This window comes from Tamandua tetradactyla, chromosome 6, assembly GCF_023851605.1.
Source record: "Tamandua tetradactyla isolate mTamTet1 chromosome 6, mTamTet1.pri, whole genome shotgun sequence".
NCBI lineage: Eukaryota > Metazoa > Chordata > Mammalia > Pilosa > Myrmecophagidae > Tamandua > Tamandua tetradactyla.
In genome coordinates, this window is record NC_135332.1 from 60,993,431 (window position 1) to 61,016,091 (window position 22,661).

The 22,661-nt window shown below is 46.7% G+C and overlaps 1 protein-coding gene across 6 annotated transcripts; it reads right to left on the reverse strand.

The window, feature by feature from the left end:
- Positions 1–1,468: 1,468 nt before the first annotated feature.
- ASGR2 (asialoglycoprotein receptor 2) lies at positions 1,469–21,739 on the reverse strand. Of its 6 annotated transcripts, none has more exons than XM_077165704.1 (11): positions 21,382–21,733; positions 20,383–20,480; positions 12,968–14,127; positions 12,491–12,647; positions 7,820–7,936; positions 7,610–7,705; positions 6,863–6,934; positions 6,616–6,702; positions 6,369–6,514; positions 3,123–3,229; positions 1,469–2,865 (listed from the first exon to the last, which is right to left on the reverse strand). In XM_077165704.1, the coding sequence occupies exons 3-11, from the start codon at positions 13,223–13,225 to the stop codon at positions 2,709–2,711; spliced, it is 1,197 nt and encodes a 398-aa protein (XP_077021819.1). In that variant the 5' UTR covers positions 13,226–14,127; positions 20,383–20,480; positions 21,382–21,733; the 3' UTR covers positions 1,469–2,708. The 6 variants fall into 6 exon arrangements, with proteins under 6 accessions (XP_077021819.1, XP_077021824.1, XP_077021823.1 ...); XM_077165709.1 differs by having other exon boundaries at positions 1,470–2,865; positions 12,491–12,687; XM_077165708.1 differs by having other exon boundaries at positions 1,470–2,865; positions 12,491–12,718; positions 21,382–21,732.
- Positions 21,740–22,661: the final 922 nt, after the last annotated feature.

Here is a 22,661-nt window from a genome sequence, read left to right on the forward strand (position 1 = left end):
ATAATTCTATAGTCCTACAAATTATCAACCAATCTACCAAAAAATGTCCCTCTTAGACACACGTTCTAAGGAAGCTTCTAAAGTAGCTGCTTCAACAAACAAGGGAATAAACCAAGAAAGGAGAAGACATGGAACCAGGGGGCAAAGGTTTCAACCCAGGAGAAAGAGAAAGGTCTGAAGAATCTCCAGAATGAGTGAGACGTTCCAAGATAACAGCTCTGTAGAAGTCTACCTTTCCTGGTCGGAGCTGAGAACAGAGGCCCAGGGGCAGGACAGGAGGAAAGGGTGGGAAGGTTCAGAAGTGGATTTACCATGAAGCTAATAATGCTTGATCTGGAAGGTCCCTCCCGGGCAAAGTCCCCTTACAAGCCCTGGAAGAGTCCAAGCAATATCCTCACTTAATCATAAGTGTTTGTAAAGTATGAAAACAAAGTAGTTTTAACCATGGTCAGTTAAAATTGCCTCTTAATTGTGTCTTTCCATTCCAACTTCCTCTCCTTCTCACTTCCCTTTAGGTCAGATGGCATTTTTTAATCCAACCAAAAGGTTAGCTGGAAATACATCTGGGTTGAATTGAGCAGAACATGTATATTCGCAGTCACATCCGTGTATCCTTATTGCTAATCAATCCCAGCACAGGAATGGCTTCCAGGGGTTCTCCTGCCACCCATGGTGCAGACTCACCTGGCAGGTAACACAAAGGTGGGACATTAACTGGACCTGTAACACCTGACACCAGTAATAGAGGAGAAACATGCTTTAGGAAAAATTGAATTATCTTTCTCACCTCTCTACGTGAATTAACTTTACAAAAATCTTTGTCAAATGAAGAAGTAAAGAGTATTCTGCAAAGAAAAGGGGGAGGGGATTATTTTAGTGTGTTGGGAATAATATTTTATCATTTTTCTGGATTTTGCAATGTTTATGGTTGCTGCCAGGTTTTGAAATTTGTGATTTTTTTCTAATTTAAATAAATGTCAACTTTTTATACCTAATTTTGTATCCATAATTTTTTGTATTTTTTTTTCCTGAAGAGGACTCCCCCAAAATGAATATGCACAAGTCTCATAAAACTTGGATTCAGTCCTTTGGCTCTAGGAAAAAAGTGCAACTGAAAGAAAGATTGTATAAACAGTTTGCATGTGTGGAAAATTATATCATCAGCTTTTTTTCAGTTAAGGAAGATTTAGCAATAGGTTCAAAGAATATGCAGCAAAAATTTAAAAGTAGCAATTAACTTCAGAAGAAAAAAGCTTGCGCAAGAAAGGAAATTAATCAGATTATATTAGTTAGCTCAGCAGTACTATTATTTACCCAGTCATTAATAAAAATTCTAGGATTTAAATAAAAATTGTTGTAGATTAAACTGGAAGATTTAAAAAATCTCATTTACATGATAGGAAGTAACTAAAATAATGGGTATAATGATAAAGAGATATCAGTTGACACATATTATTTCAAACCATGGATGTCAAAATGGGAGAAACAGCCAAAAAACTGAAAGTGGTTTCTCCCAGAGGCAGGAGTGACTAAAGGGAGTGAGACAGAAGACTGTTTCTAGCCCTGCAAGGCTTTAAATTGCATGTATTATTATTTTCAATCTCCTTTAAAATAATGCCAATCATGTACATTTTGAAGGAGAAGTCCTAGACAATTTTGCAAACTGAAAATTGGAAAATGTTGACTCAGCACAAGCTTACGCGCAAAAATTGCTCGAAACATTCTATGGAAAAACAAACAAGAACAGCAACTGCTTGTCCACCGTAGAAAGTGAATAAATGGATGCACGGTACATCCATAGCTTGGAATTCTCCCCAGCTGCTAAATTCAGTTAGGTAAAGTTAAACTTTTCAGTTTACACTGTTACATTGAAAAAAACAGTTACACAATGAGATATAGTATTGCATATCTATGCATACACCCAGGAAAGGCTGAGACAGGACACCCATGAAATAGCTAACTCTGGGGAGAAGTGTGTTTGTGTATGTGTGTGTGTGGGGGGGGTTACAGGAAGGATTGTATTCACTTGTGTGTGTACACACACGCACTATTCAAAAAAATTTTTTTTTACTAATAGCATATATAACTTTTGTAATTTAAAAAATCTAATTGCTTAAAGATCCTTTCGAGCTCAGTTTTAGAATGATCTTGGAAGGTGAAGTTTACCCCATTTGGAGATCGTTGGAGACAATCCACCCTATGCTAGAGACAAGCCGACCTCCCTTTTGGGTCCAGAAGAGGCAGTCACGCTGAAAACAGGGTCAAGGCATCTTGCCAACCCACCCTCCCTTCACAGTTTTCACTGGCATGGCCAAGGGCACCTTGGCCAGCCCTGACCACAGTTCCCAGGCTGAGTGGTGCCCGGTGATGTCTGTCACCTCAACCGGGGGTGACCTCCGGGGGCTGGGGCGGACCCTCCAGCACCCCGCACCCCCTGCGCCTTGTTTAGACTCTATATTTCCCGGTTCCAAATAACCAGGCCGGGCAAAGAGTTTCAAGAATTTGTTTCTTCTTTCCTTACCCCACTGAGGCGGCTGAGAACTATAGTAATTACAATGCAGTGTGGAAGAAGGTGGGGCTCCGTCTTTCCAGGGTCAGGGACTCTGAAGTACCCCCCTTTTCTGTCTTTCCTCCACCCCTCCGCATTCCCCCGACCCAACTCTTCTTCTTTTGTTGGTAAATTCCGGGGGAGCCGCTGGGGCCCCGCGCTAGCCGCTCAGGTCGCGCCGCATCTCGCACGCCCAGCGGTGCACCTCCTGACACATGTCGACGTTCCAGCGGCCATCCGGGTGCAGCTTGGCACAGTCTTCCCTTCCGCCCAGCTCGTGCCCCCGCCAGTCATCTGGGTGAGAGGCACCCCAGTTCCTAAGACGGCAGGACAGCGCTCAAGCCCCGACCCCCACGCTGCAGCCCACCCAGCCCAGACCCGCCCGCAACCCCTCCCCACCCGCGAAAGCGCAGCCTTGCGGGGAGCCGGGGAGCAGGGGCCGCAGCTTTCCGAGGCTGTGAGTGGGGGTGGGATGGGGTGGGCTGGGGAGGAGTGGGTGGGGACCTTGGTCCCTGAGGGCGTGGAGCGGGACAAAAGTCTAGGTGGCTGTCCCCAGGTTACACTAATCGCTTACCTGTAGCCATGCCCATAGTCTGTGCCATCCACCCATTTCCAGGAGCCGTCGCTGTCAGTGAGTCCCATCCAGGTTTGAAAGGGGTTGGTACGTTGTAGAATGAATTTCTGGAAACACAGGCGGGGGAGAGCAAGTTTCGAGTCCCTTGTGCCCTTGTCTTCCTTGCATGCAGGCATGGAGCTGGGGTCCCCTCAGCCTGCACCAGCCTGACCTGTCCCCACCCCCACCCCCACCCTTGGAAACAGCAGCTGCCAACAGGAAAAGCTGCCTTTTCTCTTGTCACCAAACTATTGTTCAGTGGACAGGGACTGTGGGCTTAGACCTTCAGCCAAGTGCTTTGCAAGGGTTACCTCATTTAATCTTCCTAAAGTCCTCTAAATCAGAGACCATAATAATTCCCGTTATACAAGGCAGCCCCAGTACCTGAGCTGGTGAACATGGCCCCCAGCCGACCACCCACTGTGACTGCCATTTACTGAGGTTTGCCAGGCGCTGGAGCTGCCCAGCTTGGACCCACTACCCAGGCCCCCATTAAGACCTGCGCACATGGGGTCTGACAGTCTGTGCTGCAGATAGGAGGATGCCCCAGACAGAAGATGTCTCTGAGTGGTCTCTGAGATACCCCACCCCCACCCACCCCCGTATTTAATTTCTTGTAATTTAATTTTTCCTGGAGAACTAGGTTTACAGAAAAACCATGCAGAAAATACAGATTTTCCACATCCAAACCTGTTTCCATAACAGGTTTCCCTACTGTTAACATTTTGCATTAGTGTGATACCATTGTTGCATCCGAGAAAACAATGTTATCATAATTATACTATTAACTATAGTCTGTAGTTGACATTAGGGTCACTGTTTGTATTGTATAGTCCTACACAACCCAAAATTTCCATCTTTTTTTTTTTTTTGGCAGGGAGGTGGATGTATGGCAGGAATTGAACCCGGGTCTCCCACATGAAAGGTGAGCATTCTATCACTGACCCACCCGTGCACCCTAAAATTCCCACTTTTAACCACATTCAAGTAATCATTCAGTGGGGTTAACTACATTAAAAATATGCCCCCATCACCACCGTCCATCACTAAAACTTCTCCATCATCCCAAATAGAAATGCTGCACAATTTAAGCATTAACTCCCCACTGCCGACCCCCACTCCAACCCCTGATAACCTAAATTCTAGTTTCTAAGTCTATGAATTTGCTGATTCTAATTATTTCCTATCAGTGAGATCATACAATATTTGTCTTTTTGTGTCTGGCTTATTTCACTCAACATCATGTCTTCAAAGGCCATCCATGTTGTTGCATGTATCAGGACTTTGTTCCTTTTTATGGCTGAATGATATTTCATTGCATGAATATACCACATTTTGTTTATTCATTGATCGGTTGATCATAACTTGGGTTACTTCCATTTTTTGGCAATTGTGAATAGCTCCCCTATGAAGGTCGGTGTGCAGATATCTGTTCAAGTCCCTGCATTCAATTCTCTTGAGTATATACCTGGAAGTGGGATTGCCGGGTCATACGGTAATTCTACACTCAACTTTCTGAGGAACCACCAAACTCTTTCCCACAGTGGATACAACATTTTATTTTCCCACTATGCTGGTTTGAAGCTGTTCCATACCCCAGAAAATACCATGTTCTTTTTTTTTAATCCATTCCTGTGGGTGCAGACCTATTGTAGGCGAGACCTTTTGGTTAGGTTATTTCATTGACATGAGATCTGTCCCATTTAAAATGGGTCTTAATCCTTTAATCTGGAGTCTTTGTAAGAGGATAAAAGGACAGGAAAAAAGATGAGAGAGAAGAGAGAGAAAAGCCACGGATATGCTAAGACAGAACCCACAGAAGCTCAGAGAGGAAGCCACTGGAACCAGAAACTGAAAGCAAGGAAACCAGGAGAAAAGGACCAGCAGACGTTGCCATGTGCCTTCCCACGTGACAGAGGAATTCCAATGCAGCAGCCTGTCTTCAGTCCCTTCATTGGGGCATTTTCTTAGGCCTCAGAACTATATACTTGTAAGTTAATAAATCCCCATTGTAAAAGCCAATCCATTTCTGGTATATTGCATTCTGGCAGCTTTGAAGCTTTAGCAAACCCAAACAACCACCAACAGTGAGTGAGTGTTCCTATTTCTCTACATCCTCACCAGCACTCACAATTCTCCATGTTTCCAATAGTAGCCATTCTAGTGGATGTGAAATGGCATCTCATTATGGGTTTGATTTGCATTTCCCTAATAGGGGGCGGGAGGAGGTAGGAGGGCTGACCTGCCTGAAACTGACATTATCATAGGTCAAAATTCATTGAATACTGGCAATTTCAGCCTTATTGGCTCGTAATCACTGTACCACATAAAGCACTTACACAGCCTGACACACTTAATTAATACAGATGACTCTCATTATTCACGCGTTGCAAATTTGCAAATTCACCTACTCGCTAAAATGTATTTGCCACCGCGAAGTGGATATGTGCAGCACTTTCACGGTCAATCATGGACATGCACAAAGGGGCAAAAAATTTGAGGCGCCCGATGCACACGTTTGTTCCCAGCTGAGATCAAAGAAGCCAAGTGCTGCCTTCAGGTTTCAACTCTCCTACTGTAAACAAGTGTCCTTTATACGGTGTATTTAGTGCCATGTTTTGCACATTTTGTGCCTTTTGTAGGTGATTTCGCTGAAGTCCCCTTTACTTTTAGATAACGTCTTATCTATTCCCATGGATGGGCTCTTCCCGGTGAATTTTGGTGTTCTGGTGCCGACCTCAGGGGGAGAGATGAGGGCTTGGGGGAGACCCAGTAGAGAGATGAGGGCTTGGGGGAGACCCAGTAGCCCATGGCAGGTACGTCCCTGGAGTCCTGGCTCACCCAGTTCCTTTCACCCGAATGAGCGCCACATCAAGGCTAGCGTCACAAAGACCTCGGTGCCTCCACTTGGTTCTCCACCCAAGCCCTGCCCTTTCCATTTACCCTGACTCATGTTCTGCAATCTGACCTTCTCCCCACCACCAGCTCCTCTGGTGCCCATCCCATTTCCCAAGCTCCTGGCTACAACTTCCCACCTCTCAGAATCAGTGTCTACTCCACCGTGAACGTCCCAGAGCTCTACAAGGCTTCTGCTTCTCGACTCTTCTTTAGGTTGAAAATGAATAAATAAAAGCAAGCCTGATGCAGACTCACAGAGCCTGCACTCCCAAAGGTTTCCTCCTGCCTCTGGGAAGGAGACGTGCTCACCTGCTCCTCTCTGGAGTTGATGACAACCAGGTGAGCATTCTCCAGCTGGCAGTACTTCTCAGCCTCAACCCAGGTCTTTCCAGTGTGAGAGAACCAGTAGCAGCTGCCTCCATATTCCAACCAGCTAATGGGGCAGCATTCTGTTCCTGCAGGGGTGGGGGCAGAGGGTGAAGAGATCTGGCTGGAGGGGACAGGCTCAACAGGGCTGGCGACACCCCTGCCCCCTGCATTCCCCGCCCCTCCCTACTGTTGCTCTGGATGAACGCCATCTGACAAGCCAGGATGCGCAGATCCCCCGGGAAATGCTTCAGATGGAGGAGCAAGGTGGTGTGATCTAAGGGGACAGGTGTATGGACAGGGGTGTGAGCAGAGACAGTATGGGATCCCCTGCCTACCCAGCCCGACACACACACACATACACACAACACACACATGCACACATTCACAACATGTACACACACACACACACACACTCTCCCTGGGGGGTGTCTCACCTCCTTTCAGGTCCTGCTGCTGTTTCTCCAGCTTGGCTCCCAGAGATGTCACCTTATCATTGGAGCTAATTCCTGAAAGAGAAAGAAGCTAGGTTATCATCTCCCCTTGGTTCTGATTCCTTAACACCTCTCTATCCTCACTGCCCTGGGGCTCCAGGCCAGGCCAGCCCGCCACCTGGCTTTCCTGACTCCTTCCATTCGCCTACTCTGCCTACTCCGCTAGCGCAGCTTTCTGAGGCACGAACCTGAGCAGGTCACTCCCCTGCCTAAGTCCTTTCAATGCATCCCCATTTTCTCCAAATAAAGCCTCAGTTACCATATGGCTTATCCACATGGTTTACCTGCACAGCTTCATCCACCTCTCAGACCCCTCTCTTACCACTCGTCCCACCAGTTATTAACTTGTGCCACCCCAGAATTGTTCCCAGTTCACAAAATGTGCAGTAGCTGTCCTCACCTTCTGGCAATCCCAGATTCTCTTCACTCTACCTGCATCCTCTTCACCTGCTTAACTCCTATTCATCCTTCAAGAACCCCTCAGGTCTGTGTGCATCTGGCAGCCTTGCCCAGCTTCCCAGGCTGGGTTATTTGCCCCAGTCTGCACCCCCACAGCATCCTGAAGATGGCTGTCCAGACCCAGCCTGGAGCACCCAGCAGGGAGACCAGTAAACCTGTGCTGACAGACAAGTGCCTCAACCACCCAGCCCTGTCCACCCCACCCCCTACCCCACCCCGCCACCTCCTCACCATGGGAAATTAGAGCCCGGACCTCCATCAGAGTGCTGGAGGAGAAGTTGTTGAAAGTTTCTTTCAGGGTCTGCAGCTCCACTTGCAGCTGTGTGCCTTGTCAGGAAACCGTGGGGACAGGACAAGTTGCAGGGAACCATGTCCCCAAGACGGCCCCCACTGATCGTCCCATTGCCGCCCCATCACCGCCCCCATCCCTGCGATGCTCACTTTGGGACCCAATCACACAGACGGCCACCAGCAACAGGACATTGAGACCCAGGGCGAGCACACTGAGGCGGAACCTGGAGCAGAGGCGCTGCAGGAGGGACGGGGGAGGAGGTGACCCTGCAGGGGAGAAGATGTCAGGAGGGGGAACAGGGGACGGAAGAGCCAGAGAGCAGAGCTTGGTGGAAGCGAGGGGAACAGGAGTCTGTGGAAGCATGAGCTGGGTGGGTTGGAGGAGACAAGCCTGGGAGGCTGTTGGAGGATTCAGTGGTCTTCCGCCATCCCAGCTTTTTGGACCTTGCACAGACACACATGTGTACTCTTGTACCCACGTGAAGACATGCAAGCATGCACACACACCAACACAGATGCATATCACACACATGCACACAGACACATGATAGTCACATCACCGTGTGCAAAGCCCCGATCTTGGAGCTGGGGGACATGGAGTCCCAGGGGACACAGGGAGACAGACCTGGTCCTGACTGAGGACAATCCTGAGAAAGGAGGCCATGAATGGTTTCCCCTCCTGCTCAGCCTGCGGGCTCCAGAGCAGCTCTGGCTCTCTTGGTCTCAGCTCTTCTGAGGCTCCTGCCACTCAGCTCAGACTTGGGTCCCGAGAGTCCTGGGCATCTCAGATAAGTCCAAAACTAGAGCTGTCCTATCCCCCTCCACCCCTCAAATGCCACTGGGATCCTCAAGTCCGGGACATTCTACCACCGACAACTCCCCAAGGGCTGCCCTCTCTCCTTATCTCCCACCACTGAAAGCCTCCTCTCTCCAGTTCCCTCTGCCCTTGCTCCCCCAGAAACCCTGGTTCCGTTGTCATCTTGCTCCCCTTAACCTCAGTCACCCCCCAGAAACCGCCCCACCAGACACATTTTCCATACACTCACAAACACACATGCACACACTCATTAACACACACTCCCAGTCTTGCTCACGCACACACGCACACACATCCTTTCTCTCCTGCACACTTTCTCCCATGCTCAAACCCATACGAAAGCACACAGTCATACCCTGACTCACACACATGCACACTCACCCCCACACTCCCGTGTCCGCATACCCACATCTTCCCCACGCCTAGCGGGCCCCCCAGCAGCTGCTTTCCCAGCCCTGAGCTCCTGCTTCTCCACTTGCAGGCCGAGTGCTGCCTCTTCTCCCCCTCAGACCCTGACCCTGCGGATCTCCGGGTCTCCTGATGACTATTCACCCTCGGACACCCCCTACCCCCACCACATTCTTAGCAGAAGACCAGAATCTTTCTCCCCCGTTCATCTCCTGCCACCACCTTACGTTGGACACTGTCCCTACGAGTGGCCACCAGAATTCTTGTCCTAGTCACACCAGTGGCCCATTATGTGTCACCACCTCCACCTCAGCCACACTCGGGACCCCATCTTGACCCACAGAGCCCTGCCTCTGACCCCGTCACTGCCCGCTCACCCCGATGGGCACAGCCTCCCCTTCGCGGCCGGTTCCCGCCGCCCTGGTTCTCCTGCTGCTCCGGCTTCTCCCCATCAGGCAGGTGGGGCTCGGCGGTGGCTCCCCCCTCCCCCCGCTGCTCTCTCCAGCACTGTCCACTCAGCGGGCCCTCGGCCTGCTGCCCAACCTGACCCCTAGACCCCCAACTCCAGATCGGCCCCCAAATCAGTATTTGCCCTTCTACCCTAAAACCAGCCTGGCTGCAGGAGTATTCCAGCTGCTTCCGCAACCTAGCTCTGAGCTCACGGAAGGACCAGTCACCTCCTCGGTGCCTCAGTTTTCTAGGTGTGAAATGGGCCTGACAGGTCACCTGATTGGGTTAATTCCGAGGAGTCAGTGAATTAGAACATGGAAAGTGCTGCTTGCTTCCCAGAAGTTCGAAAGTACAAGATGGAGAAACAGGGACCAGATTTACCTCCCACCCGAAAAAACCAAATCAAAACACAGTCCATCCTCATTATTTGTGGATTCTGCATCCACGGTGCTTTCCCTGTCGCATGCGGTCATTCACCGACATGCACAGAACAGCAAAAACTCTGAGACGCCCAGAAAATAATTGAGTCACCAACACTCAGTTTCGGGCCGAGGTCCCAGCTGAAGTGGGGATGTCAGTGATTTCTTGTTGGTTTCAATGTTGGGGTCCGTGATAAAGTTTCCAGGTGGGGCTTGGTGGGGGGCAGTTTCTAAAAGGCTGGTGAAACAAAGAAACTTCTTGAGGATCTTTGTATGCAAATTTAAGGAAGAAGCAAAAGATAATAGGCATCTTTAAAGAGAAACACACAGAAAACCAGGTTCTCTTATTGCTGGGTTAAGGAAATGTTGCTTAACTTCAGGTTTCTCCAGAAACTTCACCCTGTGTTTTCCCTAAGGGCAAAGATAAGGTGGTGGCTAATTCAGTGCTGGAGGGGACTTTATGGAAGAACAGAACTACCATGGATAGTGAGAAGCAATTGTATATGAAAAAAGAAGAATTTGCAGGGAAGGCACGTCAAGCAGTGGTGGTTCCTGAGAGACATGAAACGAAGGTGAGTCCTACTGTAGCCCCAGCTCATGCTCTGAAAGGAGTTCCCAGGTCCCGGGGTAGGCAGACCCCAGCAGACACCTTGAGTTGAGGAGACAGAGCTGAGAGAACAAGAGCAGGGGAGACCAGGGTAGCGAGAGCTCACAGGACAGGAGACTGGAGATGAGAGAGCTGCATGGAGAGCTGCAGGGATCCCAGAGATCTTCAGAGGGCCCCCCTCGAGCAGTCAGCTGAGCACTGAGCAGCACCCGAGCATGTAGGATAACTATCCATGACCAGGAAAAAAACAACCGGGAAGGATTAGGGAGTAGTGCCTGGCACACCTGTGGGGTCAGGAACACTACCCATTCATTCCCACCGACCAGCCTGGAAAAACTCATGATCTACAGGATCTTGGGGAGAAGCACCTAAGCAGGTCTTGCCTCAGGACTGGGGATTGATTAGCCATAGACTGACAGAGCTCCACACCCACCTAATACAAAAGCAATAGGCAAACGGATCAAACTTATTCCAAGTAACTTAACTATGTCCCTCCCCCCTCCAAAAAGCCCACAAATATTTAAAGGAATGCACAAAATCCAGCACCCAAGAAGGTCAAATTCACACTCTCTGGCATCCATTCAAAGGATCCCAGGCAGATGAAGAAGTGAGAAAACATCATTTATAATGAAGTGTATTAGTCAAGGTTCTCCAATTTTATGAGATTTGTTACAGGAATTGGCTCATGCCACCATGAGGGTTGGCAAATTCTAATTCCGGAGGGCAAGTCACAGATTGGGAACTACGATGACAGTTTTGATGAATTTCCCAGGAGAAGCTGGCTGGTTCAAGTAGATATAAAAACTCTTCTTTCTGACTGTGGAAATCATCAGTTCTCCCTTTAAGGCCTTCAACTAATTGGATGAGACTTCTCCCACAGCCGAAGGCCTTCTCCTTAGTAGGCTTTGCATGTCATCAGCCACGGATGCGCTCAATGACTGATGATCTGAGTCCACGAAATAGCCTCACAGTCACGTCACAGTCAAGCCAGTGACGCTTGGCCAAACCGGGGGACACCAGAACCCAGTCAAGCGGCTACATGAACTGAACCATCAGATGAGATTAATAAATCAATCAGGACGGATCCAGACCAGACAGAGTTGTTAGGATTAGCAGACAAAGACATTAAAACAGCTACTGTAACTGCACCCCATTTGTTGCAAAAATTAAGTAGAGTCATGGAAGGTGTTAAAAAGTCCCCAAGTGAACTTGTGGAGATGAAAACCACGTGTTTGCAATGAACACAATACACTGGTGGAATTAATAGAAGATTGAAGAGGCATAAGAAAAGATAAGTGAATTTAACATAGTAATAACAACTATATAAAATGAAACATGGAGAGAAAAAAGAATCCGAAAAACTGGAGAGAGCATCAGTGGAGGCGAACCTCAGGGTCACTTCAAGCAGCCTAACACACCGGTAATTGGAGTCTGAAGGAAAGGAGGGGGGCACACAGGGAAAGGGGAGGCCATCGGGGGCGTGCCCACCCCTCTGCCCCTCCTGCCCCCGCCTGCCCCCTCCTGCCCCCTCCTGCCCTCCCCAGCTCCCATCTTCACCTGTTAGCCTCTCCCAGCCCAGGGGGTCACCTGCCCCATCCCTGAACTTCAGGCTGCAGCCCCTCCACTGAGCCTGGCTTCATCCCTAGCACCCCAACACCCTCACACCCTCCCCGATCCCCAGCTTCCATGTCCCCTTCCTTTCAGCAGAGGACAGCTCCGTCCCGCTCATCTTGAAGCCTCTTCTCTGACACCTGGGGCCTTCAGTCCCAGGGGCCAGGAAGGGGGCTGGAGGGAGCCCGAACCTTCCAGAATCTCTCTCTCGGTGCCCGTTCCCCCACTTGCCCCAACTCCCCGCACCCTGACACACACCCCCCCTCCTGGCTGCACCTGCATTCCTTGCACACATACACACATGCATAGGGCACACCCAACCACACAGCACACACGGTGCACATGGGGCCCATATTGGAAGAAAGAGGGGAGGGCATCATCTTTGCCTTCTTGTATTCCCCACACCTCTGGGCACACACCCTTTCCCCAGGTCCTGGGGTGAAGAGGAGGGTGAGGTCAGGGGCCTCCGGACACCCAGAGGAGCCCAGTCCTGAGGGACAGGCACTTGCCTTTCCAAAATGGATCTCGCCTGAGGTTCTGCCCTTGAACTCCCGGGATCTCGCCTCGGCCGAGCTGATGGTCACTGTCCTCAGAGTCCAGCTGCTGGATGTCTTGAAAGTCCTTCTCCATGGTGGGCCCAGGGCTGGAGCAGCCGGGCCTGGCGTGCTGGGTGGAGATTTCGCCCAGTGCCGGGGCTGGGCTGGGGCTGAGTTACAGGCAGACCAGGGTGGAGGCTGCTGGTGGGGTTGAGTCTAGGGGTAGGCTGCGATGATGGCTGAGGTTGGAGGTGAGGTTTGAATCACTGCTGGGTGCTGTTCCCCTCCCAGGAGATGGCTTGGGGTCTTGCCAGAGGCCTTTCGCCCTCCCTCCATCTCTCACGGGCCAAAGAACCCCACATCTTCCCACGTGGTCCCCACTGTCCTTGAACCAGGGTCTCCTGAACCACCAGCACCTCCAGACCCACCTGCCAGCCCAACCTGGGTTACCTGCGGAAGGCACGGTGGTCTCACTTCTGGATCCCTCAGCCAGTGGGAGCCCCAGAGCAAAGGAGGGGCTAAAGCTTGGAGAACCCAGGTCCTGTCGTTAGAGGGACAGGGGGGCGGGGGGCTGGTCCCTGCCTGAGCCCTGTGCTCAGTGTTTCTGTTCTGAGTGTCCAGCATCTCCTGCCCCTGGGACTTTGGACAGTAAATAGAAGTGGAAATGGAGTTGGAACTCAGGCAAAGGGGAGTGGGGGCAGGGAGCATCTCCAGAGAAGGTGGATCTCCTGCTCTGCCCCCTACCCCCACCCCCACATGCCAGTCACCTCATTCCTCAGTGCACGATTTGGGAAGAGGAACCCAGACTAAGAGGGGCCAGGACTGCAGTTTGCTGCTTTGCCTCTGCCCTCTCCCCACTTCACTTCCTGCCGCTGTATTTCCCAGAATTGTTAGTGTCCCCAAATATCCCAGGCCAGGATCAGAAGGGCCATTTCTCTGCTCTTGCCCAATTTGGCATCTGTGTCTCAGGCTTCTGGTTTCCCTTGGGGCTCAGCTGCCAGGATTCCCAGCTCCAGCACTGCTCACTTCACTCTCCAGGGCAGAAAAGTCCGTCAAGGACCTGAAGCTGCCGCGGGGTGAGGAAAGAGCTGAAAAGAAGCTCTCCTGGCAGCAGGAGGCCTTGGGACTTCGAGAAGCCCATTCTGGGGATCAGGTGCTGCGATGAGTCTTAAGAATACAAGTTCCTGCTCTAGAACACGTCCAGATGTTTTCTCATCTAACCCTCACAGCGTCCCATGAGGTGGGTGCTTCTGTTATTCTCATGTGCAGGGAAGAAATGGAGCCTGAGTGACTTTTCTGGTCGGGGCATGGGGACATAGAGTAACTGGTAAGGTAAAATGGGGGAAAGAGGGAAGATTAATCAATCATGCCCCATCCCCTGCCTCCACCCCCAGCCCCTGGTAACCTGTACTCTACTTTCCATTCTTGTGTCTTTGCTTATTCTAGGTATTTCCTTTAAGTGAGATCAGGCAATCGTCGTTCTTTCGTGTCTGGCTTATTTCGTTCAACGCGATGTCTTTGAGATGCATCCACACACAGAACGTCATTCCTTCTTACAGCCAAATGATATTCCACGGTATGGCGGCACCACGCTTTGTCACTCCGTTCCTCTGTTGGAGTGATGGAGAGTTTTGGTAATGGATGGTGCTGACGGTTGCACGGTATTGTGAATGTGATTGATGCCACTGAACTTACACGTGAACTGGTTAAAACGGGAATTTTTGTATTGCATGTATGTTACCACAATAAAATAATTTTTTAAAAGAGGAAATACAAGAAGAGAGGGACCTACCCAGTCCCGAGAGGAAGACTGGGCTCCAGGAGCTAAGAAACAGGATTAACTAACCGTCTGCCCTCACGTTGACAATATTTGGGAAAGAAAATACAGTTTTTGCCCATGCTACTATCAGCATTTCTCTTTATAAAGCTTCTCCTATGTCAAAATGGGATTCGAACAGAGGCCTGTCCCTTTCTCGTGGTGACTCCTAGAACACACAGGAAGCAGCCACCCACTCCCATTCCCATATCCCGACATCGCTGCCCAACCACCAAAATGGTGGCTTTCTTTTTTTTTTTTTTTCACTTTTTTTGACCATCACCCGAAGTCAGAGCTGTATCTACAGTGTGATCCAGAACCCAGCACCTGCACGCATGCGTGCACACTTGTACGCTTTACTTTCTTCACAGTCCCTTGATGCATCATAGTAGGTGCTCGGCAAATATTTATTGAATGAATGCGTGAAAGAATGAATGAATTTGTAGATTTTTTTTTTTGGGTATGCTGTATGGTGGGGTCACATTTCATTATTTTTCCGTATGAGTATTCTGTTATTGCAGCACCATTTGTTAGATTTGTTTGTTTGCTTGTTTGTTTTGGGAAGTGCATGGACTGGGAATCGAACCGGGTTTCCCACATGGCAGGTGAGAATTCTACCACCAAACTACCCATGCACCCCCTGTAGATGTATTATTGATGCAAAAGTTTCATGAAATAATGCTTACCTTACAACTTGCATTCTATTTCATGACCAACTAAATTGAGCTTCCTAATCCACTAAGAGGTCACAACTCAGTTTGAAAAGCATTGCTGTGGTGGTTCAAAGCTGTATGTAACCCCAGAAAGACATGTACCTGATCTTAATCCATCCCTGTGGGTGTGAGCCCATTGTAAGTAGGACCTTAGATAAGGTTACTTCAGTTTTGGTGTGTGTGGCCCAGCCCAGTGAGGATGGGTTTAATCCTGCTACTGGAGTTCTTTATAAGCAGAAAGAATTCAGACATGGGAGAGAGAAAGCCACAGGAAGAGAAGCTGAAATCAATGAAACCCAGAAGAGAAGGGGGAAACCAGGAGACATAATGCATTTTGACATGTGACAGAGGAGCCAAGGACCACCAGCAACCAACCCCAGAACACTACAGTCTTTGGAGAGAAGGCATAGCCTGATGATGCCTTGATTTGGACTTTCTATTAGCTTCAAAACCGTAAACTAATAAATTCCTATTGTTTAAGCCCAGCCGAGTTCATAATACTCACTTAAGCATCCGAGGAAACTGAAATAATTGCCATGAAGCCCCAGTCTTGGTAAGCATATGGTTTTAGTCCCAAGACACAGACAACAGCTTAATAAACAGGTTGTCTACCGCATGTCAAGGTTCACCAATTACCAGCTTGGGATGGGAGAATTCTCACTGCTGCCTCCATCAGCTGAGCTGATTCCGTGGTTCAGGAAATGTCACATATAACACCACAATCCTGGCCCTCAGATGAGGGGAATTGGACAGAGAACACCAGCGACAGCCTCTGTATCCTTTTCTTTCTCCTTATTTGAAAGAAATCACTTTCATTTACCAAGTGTTGACATATTCTTGGACTGTTTCAGAAGCTTCCATATAATGCAATTGCTTTGTTGGAGGTTTCTTGGTTTGGGTTATAGAATCCTGTTTGGTTGGTTTGGGGTTTGGTTCTTTTGTACCTCAGGCACAGAGGTTGGGTCAGCCACACTCTCAGTTCATGATTCCAAGTTATCTTCACAGGTCTGAGCAAGACTTCCTCTTGTTTTATTATTTCCTCCCTGCCCCCCCACCATCATTTTCACCAATTCCTCTACTCTCTGTAGGTATATGATGGTCTCCAAAGATGGCCTCCAGTCATTCTTCCCCTCACACAAGCCACACCACCAATCAGAGGTAGAGTAATTCTCCTCCCCTTGATTCTGGACTGACCAAGAAACTTGACTTGGCCAATAGAAAGCGGTGGATGTAACATTCTGCCAGTCCCAGAACCAGCCTTCAAGAGACCTAAAAGCTCTAGCTTTCACTCTTAGAATCCAGCCACCATGCTATAAAGAAGTCCAGACTATCCTACCAGGGAGAGAGAGAACTTGTGAACAGGCCTTGGGTGACTAGATGACACATGGGGAGAGAGAGAGGCCACACAGAGGATTGCTAAAGTGCAGACATGTGAAAGAAGCCTTCTGGAAGCTTCCAGCCCAGCCCAGCCACCATCTCAATACATTCAAGTGAGTGGTTTCCACTAAGAGAATCACCCAGCCCAGCTCTGCCCAAATTCCTGACTCAGAGAACCTTGAGAAATAATAGTTGCTTTAAGTACTTAAGTTTTGAGGTGATTGTTACGCATTAATAGATAACTGAAATAATATAGGTTCCTAAATATGTATGCATCTGTATAAAATAGGTGGTGTACTTTATCTGGATTCTTATGTACATAAATGGACATTTATAAATCTCATTTGTTTCTTGCTTTTTTCATTCAGTAAAGTTTTACCAGCTCCTCCCTCATGTTGTTGTTTGTGCATCTGTCTTGTTGCCATGTTCAGCAGTGTGATTCCAGCATAATTTATTACCCACTCGTGTAATTTATTACATGAGGAGAACATGTGGTTAATGTTCTCCTCATGATCCCATGTGGACTTAGGTGAGAATTTCTCTGAGAAATACTCAGGAGCAAAGTTGCTAGGTCATAGAATATTCTTATACTTAATTTCACCAAGTTCTGCCAGACTTTTCTGGAACAACTATGTTAGTTGACATTCCCACGAGCAGAATATGAGTGTTCCCTTTTAGCTGCATCCTTGCCAACACTTGGCTTTACTCGCCCTTCCAAGTGTTGCCAATCTCATGCCTTCTCGTTGTCCTTTTATCTTGCACTTCCAGTTAAATGGTGGGTTGGGAAATCTTTTCATCTTTTTGTTAACTCTTTGGCTTTCTCCTTGTGTGGATTGTCTTTTGTATCCACTTTATCCATTTTTCTATTGGGTTTCCTGAATCTATCTTGTCGATTGGCCAGAATTTTTTGTATATTCTAGAGACTGTTCCTGTGACTATTTTAGATGTTGGAATACCTTCTCTGGTGTCTGCTGTTATCACCCCTAAGTGTAGAGAGGTGAAGGTAGCGACAATTCCCAGGCCCAAACTTGGAGCTTGTGTGGAAAGGGCTACTGCACGTTGGAGGCAACCTCCAACCCATGGTATCCCCACAGGAAGGAGTTAAAAGAATGAATACCCTAAATTTACTCCCCACCCTCCCTCCCATCTCCTGCTAATGCTCCTTATTGGCCAAATTCTATCAGCTGCCAGAGGGCAAGGGAACCCACTGGCAGTGCAGACGAGTCAGCCTTGCGTGGTACAGATTGGGATGGAGAGTGGTCCCAGACCAGCAAACGGGTAACATTCAGATAAACTTCCATCCGCTTCTCACTGGAACAGACAGCTAAGATCACAAGACATGTAGGGGAAGTCTCTATGCAAAAGGACAACGATCAAGAAAAACAACTAGGGCAGGGGGTAACCAGAGGAAATCAAGCTAAGGGAAGGGAAGAAAAAAAAAAAGCAAATTTGTATTCTCGGAGAGAACTGAAATTTATAAAAACAAGAACAGGATGTGATAGATAAAAATAATCAAAGAACAGGAAAGGTCACTTGGAAATAAAAAAAAGTTTTATTGTTAAAAAAAAATAGAAACTTTGAAAGATAAAATTTTAGGAAATTTTCCAGGAAAAAAAAAAAAAGGACAAAGACATGAAAAAAATAGATGCAGGAAAACAGATAGCTATATTGGGAAGAAATCCCTTTTTCCCTGGCCTAATGAAGGAACTTCCATTAGGGAAATTCTCCAGGCCTCTCTCCAACAGCCCCTCCCCCCTCCCCAGGGGAGGAAGGCAGACTTATGTGGCACTTATGGTTCAGTCCCTTGGGGTTCTGTTTAATGAACATATCTTGTGATCTCTCTTCCTGCAGAGATCGCTTTGCCCAGCCCTGCCTGGGTCTTAGAGAGATCATTTGCCTAACTGTTGGGTAAATATTAACAAGTCCTGTAGGCACCAAATTTAAGCCAAATCCTCCTTTATTGCTTAAGAGCCGTAAAACTCACATCTTGATATCCACTTATCTGTCTACTTTGATTTAGTTCTGCATTGGTTTCAAATCAAAATAGAATGGGTTCTTTTTATCAGCTCCTTAAAACCTCTACAAGTAACATCGAAAAAAAAACTGGAGAACTGAACCACCAACTAAGTAATAGGAGCTATAGAAGATAAAACAGGAGAAACAAAAGAGATAAAATTATCAAAGAAACAATATATGAATGTCTTAGATGCCTCCCCTTTTGGGTGACCCATTCACCTAATTTTGTGTGTACAACATCACAAAATTTCAGAATACACAGAGATAAAGAGAAGATTCTAAATTTACCAGAGGGGGCCAGAATTCACCCACAAAGAAGCAAGAATCAGAATGGGTTCTGAATTTTCATCTCTTCCATTGAGCACTGGGGAGAAAACTGGACAATGCCTTCAAACTCCCAAGGGAAATATTTCTCAATCCCGAATTCTGGAGTCAACGACCAATGGCAAGACAGGATAGAATAAAGAACTTTTAAATATGCCACTACCCAGAATACTTGCTTCCTATCCATAGAATGTTAGGAATTATTACAGAAAGTGGGGGAATAGTCCAAAATCAAGATGTGTAGAAGAACATTTCAATATGAGTCTTTTTCACTATTATTGAATAAAATCTTAATCAACTCTTTCTCAGTTTCAGCCCACAGGTTGGCGCTTTTTTTTTTTTTTTTAATAATGCCAACTAGTGACATTCCAGAGCCTTGTCTTAAAAACACAAGTTCAATCCCCCAGTGCCAGGTGAGAAGCCCAAAGCAGCCAGCCCAAACAGGTGCAAGAAAACGGAGGACTCCAGAAGAGAAGTCCTTCTGAGATAAGAGAATTTAATTTTATGGAATTGTTTCTGTTTTTGTTTTTTTTAAATAGAAAATTATTATAAGGAAAGCACTGCTAACTAAGCCTTTCCCTTAGTTAGCTTAATTCCCTCTGGTTACTCCCTTTCATCATACAAGATGAAAATATTCTAGACTATTTTACTATAGTACCTCCAGTAAAAGCAACAGAAACTATACAAGGAAAAAAATTATTGTCATTGTAGAATACTAGGTTCTGTAGGAAATATGCATTTATATAGACATATTGACGTAAGTACTTCATTTTGTAACTAAAGAGACCGTTATGACTACATTTGGAAAATGGCAGTGTTATAAGAGCAAATAGTCTTAACTCAGAGCAGGAAATAAACAGCTTAACATTAACCAGTCCTATCTTCCATTTTGTCCAATGGCCATATTGTGTTAAGAGGGGTATTAGAGTCTGGTTGGGGGAAACCACTATTGCTTTAAGCTTGGCCCTGGGACTCGGCATGACCCTTGTGCATGGACAGAGAGCCATTCGGAGAATACAATATTCTAACAGTTTGTGGACCCAGTCTCTGCTTCTTGTACTGTAAAGGGCGTCAGCAAGAATTCTGGGGACCAAGCCATCGAGGAGGGGGATGTGACAGGTTGGCTGTGACAGGTTGGATGTGGGGCGCAGAGGCAAGTGGGTAGCTGGTGGTATCACGCAACAGTGAGGAGCCCAGGGGGAGATGTGGTTTGGTGGAGGGTGAGGATACTTTGGGACTTGGGTTTGTTTTGCTGGAGGTCGATAATCTGAAGCTTGGGCTGGAGATTGGGACTCCCTAAAGGTAACGATGCCACTGGTGTGGGTAAAAAGGGTCTAGGAAAGAGCACTGCAAGACATCTACTCTGAAAAGATGGACAGAGAAGAGGTCCTAGAAAGGAGACTGAGAAGATGCAGCCAGAGAGGTAGAAGAAAACTGGGAGGGAAACCAAGTACACGGTTTCAAGAAGGTAGAAAAGACATCCACTGTAAGATGCATACCTGGGCCCATGTATTTCACTCTAAACCACTTCCAAATTCCCATTGGAATAACAAGAGTAATATTTTAATAGGGAAAAATATCCATATCACTATTGGAAAATAAGAAAGGATTTCGCCTACCTGTCACAAACTTGGAGGAATTTCTGCAAGATGCGGGATGAACAAGGGTGAGCAGAGGACCGACCAGCTAGGACTTGCTGTGGCAGAGGGAATCCCATCTGGGGAGCAAATGGAAGGACACCAAGGAAATGCCCCAAATATCCCTGCCCTGTCAGGGGTGGGAGCCGGAAAGAAGGGCAGTTTGGGGTGGCAAATTCTACCCCACTGAAGCCTGTAAAAGTGCCCGGATGATGGAGTCAAGAACAAGCCAGGATCCCCCGCAATTCCTGTGACCTTCACTTGGCAGAGCAGGAAATCACGAAAAAGGAATAGATAACCAAAAAGTCATTTTTGGAGAGGAACACCAATGATTGATGATTCAAAACAAAAGTAAGTAAAAGGGGAAATTCTAGGTTGGGTATATGTTACTAGAATAAACATTAAAAAGAAAAACCATAGGGCCGTACAACACAAAAAGGGACCCCTAATGTAAACTATGGACTATTGTTAGTAGTATGATTATAAAAATCCTCTTTCATCAATTGTAACAAAGCTACATTACAAACTTGTGATGCAGAGTGTTAATAATAGGGGAGGTATGTGGAACTCTGCAGTTTGTTCTTGATTTTTCTGTAAACCTACAACTTCTCTAATTAAAACAAAGTAAGGACGTGAAAAACTAATTGATAATAATGGGAAACCGAATCAGCAACTTACATAACAGACATGGTAAATTTTCTGAAAACTCAAAGCTAAAGAAGAAGAATTTAGATGACCACACATCATCAAATTTAGGATGCCGTCGATTAAAAGATACATCATTATTTATGTACCACTAAGGAAAAACCATAACAAAAGTATTTCTTATCCCTTGGACTTTCTATTGTGCACTCCTTAAAAGAGCTCTTTTAGATGGATTCACATATACATTCTATCCCATCTCATTCAACTGCATTCATAAATTTATATGAAATAAACTGATGAAGTCAGTTGGTTAGAGCATTACTAAAACTTCCTTACCTTCAGAGTTCAATTCTTCCGAATCATTCTAGAGTCAGAATTGTCAGTGTCCATGTTTTCCAGCACAGTGCTGTCCCATGGGCCATCAACAGTGTTGCTGACGGAGCATTTCTCAAAAGAGTGCACCATGTGGCCTCCAGGATTTTCTCTCAAGCAGCTGCCATCCGTTCTGCAGGTTTTAGGGCTGATGCTTTCTTTATCTTACCAGAAAGTGTCAAGGAATTAATAGTCTTTCTAAATATGATCCTTAAATGATTACCCGAAACGTCAAGGCACCCAACGACCAGTTGCGTCTTCAATGATACCAGCCAAGGTCAAGCACACACGGGCAACAACGCTACATCCCACTATGGCCTGGATGGAAGAACTGTGGGATGCCATCAATTGTAAGACGTCCCCATTTCATAGAGGTTGACATACAAAGCGTATACCATAAGAACAATGAAATTATAGTACGAGAAAAATGATAAGAGACACATAAAAGAGAGTGAGTGTCTGGGGATTGAGAAAAACCCTAGAATGAGCTGAGACTCAGCATCAAGGGATTGAAAAAAACTTCTCGACCAAAAGGGGGAAGAGTGAAATGAGACAAAATAAAATGTCAATGGCTGAGATTCCAAACAGAGCCGAGAGGTTATCCTGGAGGTTATTCTTATGCATTATATAGATATCACTTTTTTAGTTAAGGTATATTGGAGAGGCTGGCGGGAAGTGCCTGAAAATGTAGAGTTGTGTTCCAGTAGCCATGTTTCTTGAAAATGATTGAATAATGATACAGCTTTCACAATGTTACTGTGTGATTGTGAAAATCTTGTGGCTAATGCTCCCTTTATCCAGGGTATGGACAGATGAGTAAAAAAATAAGGGCAAAAAAAATAAATAAATGATATGGGGAGATAAGGTATAAAAAAAAATGGGTAGATTGCAATACCGGTGGTCAATGAGAGGGAGGGGTAAGGGGTATGGTATGTATAGGGGGTTTTATTTCTTTTTCTTGTCTCTTTTTCTGGAGTGATGCAGATGTTCTAAAAAATGACCCTGATGATGAATGTGATGATATTGAGAGCCATTGATTGTGTCCTTTGGATAGGGGAAACAAATGTTAAAATTTAAAAAAAAGAGAGAAATTGAGTGCATCCAAAATGCATATAATAAGAGTCATAGAAAAAGAGCAGAAATGAGTAGAGAAGCAATAACTTTAGAAGATATCTCCATAAAATTATTTAAAAAGAAAAACATTGGGTTCTCTGCCCAATGAGCTCAAATGGCCAATTTCTGAG